The following is a 3520-nucleotide window of genomic DNA, read 5'->3' on the forward strand; positions in this document are numbered from 1 at the left end:
TATATAAACATAAGTTATTATTTACAAATTTACTTACCAGTGAAGTCCATATTCGACAAATCTCCCCATAGCCATTGGGTACCGTTGTGCCTTCCTCCCAACCAGTAGATTGCGCTGGTCGAATAGCCAAGTGATTCTCTGATCTTGGTCACAATGAATCTGTCTTCACTAGGACTGTGCACGCTTGCCAGTTCCCCCTGTATGAGAAGTAATATCAGTACAATTTCAAGTAAATAGATGGTCCTTAATTAATAAATTCTGTTTAATCAGGCAAAAAGTACTTGTTTCAAGAATAATTCCCATGAAGATATCTCGTTTTAAGATCTATTCATACAATGCATAATTTTTGGTTTAATACACGCCGAGATATTTTCATTAAAACAATTTATGTTTATATATATTGCCGTGTACGGGGCTTCGGGGATTCTAAGTCCGATTAGGGGTTCCCCGTACCTGTATTATATTATGATTTTTATTCATCTATTTATGTATTTATATTTATATACTATATTCTATTTGTTTATATTATGTATTTGTATTATGTATCTCTATCGATTCCTAATGGGAACCGACTGAAAAAGTATGTGCTATTTTTAATTGAAGCACTAGAAAACATAGACCCCCTCGCCATGGTATGCTATATGAATATCTATAATTAATCATTGGAGTACTTTTCCAACGGTATCGTGTTTACCAATTTACTATGCTATTATATATGAGGTGACATGCAGGGATTATTAATTATAAAGTAAAGCTTTTGTTACATATTTTATATTTACAATCATATATATATATTACCAAGAATAATATTATGAGAGAGCATGGTAGACCTGTTTCCTTATACTTTAATTATTATATTATGAATTGAGAAGTACCAGTTGGGATCTTTGATATTTATACTGACTCTAAGTTATTAATACTATTATTGCCATTCAAATTACAACAGAAAAGGTCTTACTTGTTTTAATGGGCTTGTCAAGCTTGGCGGATCTTGAGCCCCGCGTCATGCCGACCCTTGCCACGACCGCTGCTGAGTCCCTTCGATGGGTGACTTCCTACTCTGGCCTCCAACTGGTCAGCCGCTCTCTCTTCCTCCAAACTCTCCTCTTCCCAGACTCTCTTCCACTGTCTCCCTGGTCTTCAAGTGTTCCTCGACCGTTTTTCAGTGTCCATCTCTCGTAGACTGTGTCCCACTCTCCTTCGACCTTCAAGTCTTGTCCTCTCGTCTGTTCAGTCTAGTCAAGTCTGTTCCTCGACCGTTCCTTCTGTTCCATTTTGCTAATTTTCTCCCCTCTCCTTCCGACTCCTCCCTCTTTTGATTTCGGTTCTTCTGATTGGTTTTTCTATGTTCTGAGGGGATGAGAAGGCCCAATGACCTTCGGCGAAAGTCGGCCCTTTTCCTCCCTTTTATGTTTAAATTAAGGCGGCTTTCTTCTTTATGTATTTTCCCCGAGGTTTTTAGAGTGGGCACGTGTTAGATAAGGACTGTTTATTTGTTTATCTCTGCCTACGCGGTCAACCGTCCCCAGGAGGGGACCCTTGGTGTTTACACATATCTATACATTACTTTTAATGTTTTGCCGATCGGGTCTCTGCCTAGGCCCAGTGGTTCTTTTGGTATGCCGACAAAAGAAATTACTTAACGCTAAAAATTCCAGCTTGTGCCTCCCATTACATATCAATATATATTTTCTTAAAGAACATACCAAACACTAAAATGTACAGAAAATACATTTAAGCTCAAAACAGAATATAAAACAAATGATCACCATTAAAAAATCGGGCTATTAAGGAAAAATCGGATGCATTTAAATTCATGTTACTCAAATCTTATAAATACAACAATTAACAACACTAATAGTTAATATATAAGATGAAAAACAGACATAAATAGATCCACTACTTATAGGTAAAATTTAAGTTTTCCTCCCAGAATTAATATACTTGAAATCTATGTAATAGTTGTTTTTAATAGACGTACATAAATCCGTAAAATATACATTGAAAATACAATACTTGACAAAAAAAAAAAAGTAAAATAAATAAAACTTAATGATTAAAATATTATTTTAATGGTTGATATGAATCAACAGAGGCGAGTTAGGTCGTAGTTTTTGTAACGCGACTGCCATGCGCGTTGGTGCGTGGGCCCCATAGCGCTTAGTTCGGAACGCTGTGGGTTCGCTTCCCAACTGGGGCAGTTAATATTTACCTCTAGGTGGTTCCGTGAAATGAATCTTGACACTCTCACTTTGGTTAGTCGGCGGTGGCAAAAAGGATCACTAGGCCCAATTGCCGGATTAGTTCCCCCACTAATTAGCAATACCAATAGGTCATAGTTTAGGGATCTCAGAAGTAACAAAAGCGAACGTTTCATTTCCAAATATATACGAATAACACTAATATAAGCTAAAGAAAAAACAATATAAAGAATTCGTCCATGTAATCGGAATGGCATGCTGAAATGGACATTTTCATAAATATATCTGTAAAGTAATTTGTCTAAATTACAAAGTTACATAAAGTCTGAATAAATATTATGATTTATTTGAAGTATGATAGTTTGTCGTTCATCATATTCCTAATGGCAGTTAAAATTGGATAGATTATAAAGACATTCTTTCCAAGTACCATGACAGATTATGATGAAGGGGTTTAGATAATGGAGGAATAAGGATAAGGCTTTGTAACAGGTATGGAGCGATAAGGACCCTGCGAAGGATTTAGGATTACAGGATTCGAAGGATTTATGTTCTGGTAGCACCCTGTAGTTTCTGACTTCTTTTTCTGGGATTAGGATAGTGTGGGTTCGTTTCGTTTGGCAAAATCTTTTTTTATTGTGCTGGAAATTGTTGCACTCAAACCAACGATTTTCTGGTATACAAAAGTATATACAGATGGTTATCCAAATTTTTATGTTTGAATATAAATTAAAACATTTGAGATTTTTTCCCTTATTTGAAACTGTTAAGAACATAAAATCTAAGAGTTAGTAATAAAGTTTGGAAGAGCGGGAATTCAGATTTCCAACTGTGTTGTAGTTTTATTAGATTTGAACAACATTGAGAGTAGTTATGAATTTATTTCGTGAACGGGGGACCTTCACAAAACAAAAAAAATCTTCCAAAAATAAACTCTAGAAGTTTCTAATATTTGAATTTTAGGAAAATCCGTATTTAAGGGTTTCAAAAGACACTAAAAACGAATTTGACTTTGTTTTTCCTAAATATATCTGCTTCACTTGGTGCGACTTTTGGGTTTTTATAATTTTGTATACATTTAAACTCGTTTAATACGATCAACAATCTTCTGTTCTTATTCGACATAAAACAAAAAAACAAATCGATTGGAATATAATAACAATTATATACATGCAAGGATGCATATGCTAATATAAACAATTTCTAAAATAATATGAAATACTTTTTTTTTTCGGCTCTTCGGGTACATTGGCAAGAACCCTCGGATATGGTTATAATATTTTTCGACCCAATATTACCAAAAAGAGTTTCATTGAAAT

General features: G+C 34.7%; 1 protein-coding gene across 1 annotated transcript in view; it reads right to left on the reverse strand.

Moving 5' to 3' along the window:
* LOC106687239 (uncharacterized) overlaps positions 1-3520 on the reverse strand; it is a gene marked incomplete in the record, with an annotated part of 403205 nt that overhangs the window by 58344 nt on the left and 341341 nt on the right. Inside the window, 1 exon segment of the mRNA XM_067045014.1 lies at positions 38-197. Within this exon segment, the coding sequence (XP_066901115.1) occupies positions 38-197 (160 nt within the window).

This window comes from Halyomorpha halys, unplaced genomic scaffold, assembly GCF_000696795.3.
Source record: "Halyomorpha halys isolate HHAL.00 unplaced genomic scaffold, Hhal_1.1 Scaffold934.1, whole genome shotgun sequence".
NCBI classification, from domain to species: Eukaryota; Metazoa; Arthropoda; class Insecta; order Hemiptera; family Pentatomidae; genus Halyomorpha; species Halyomorpha halys.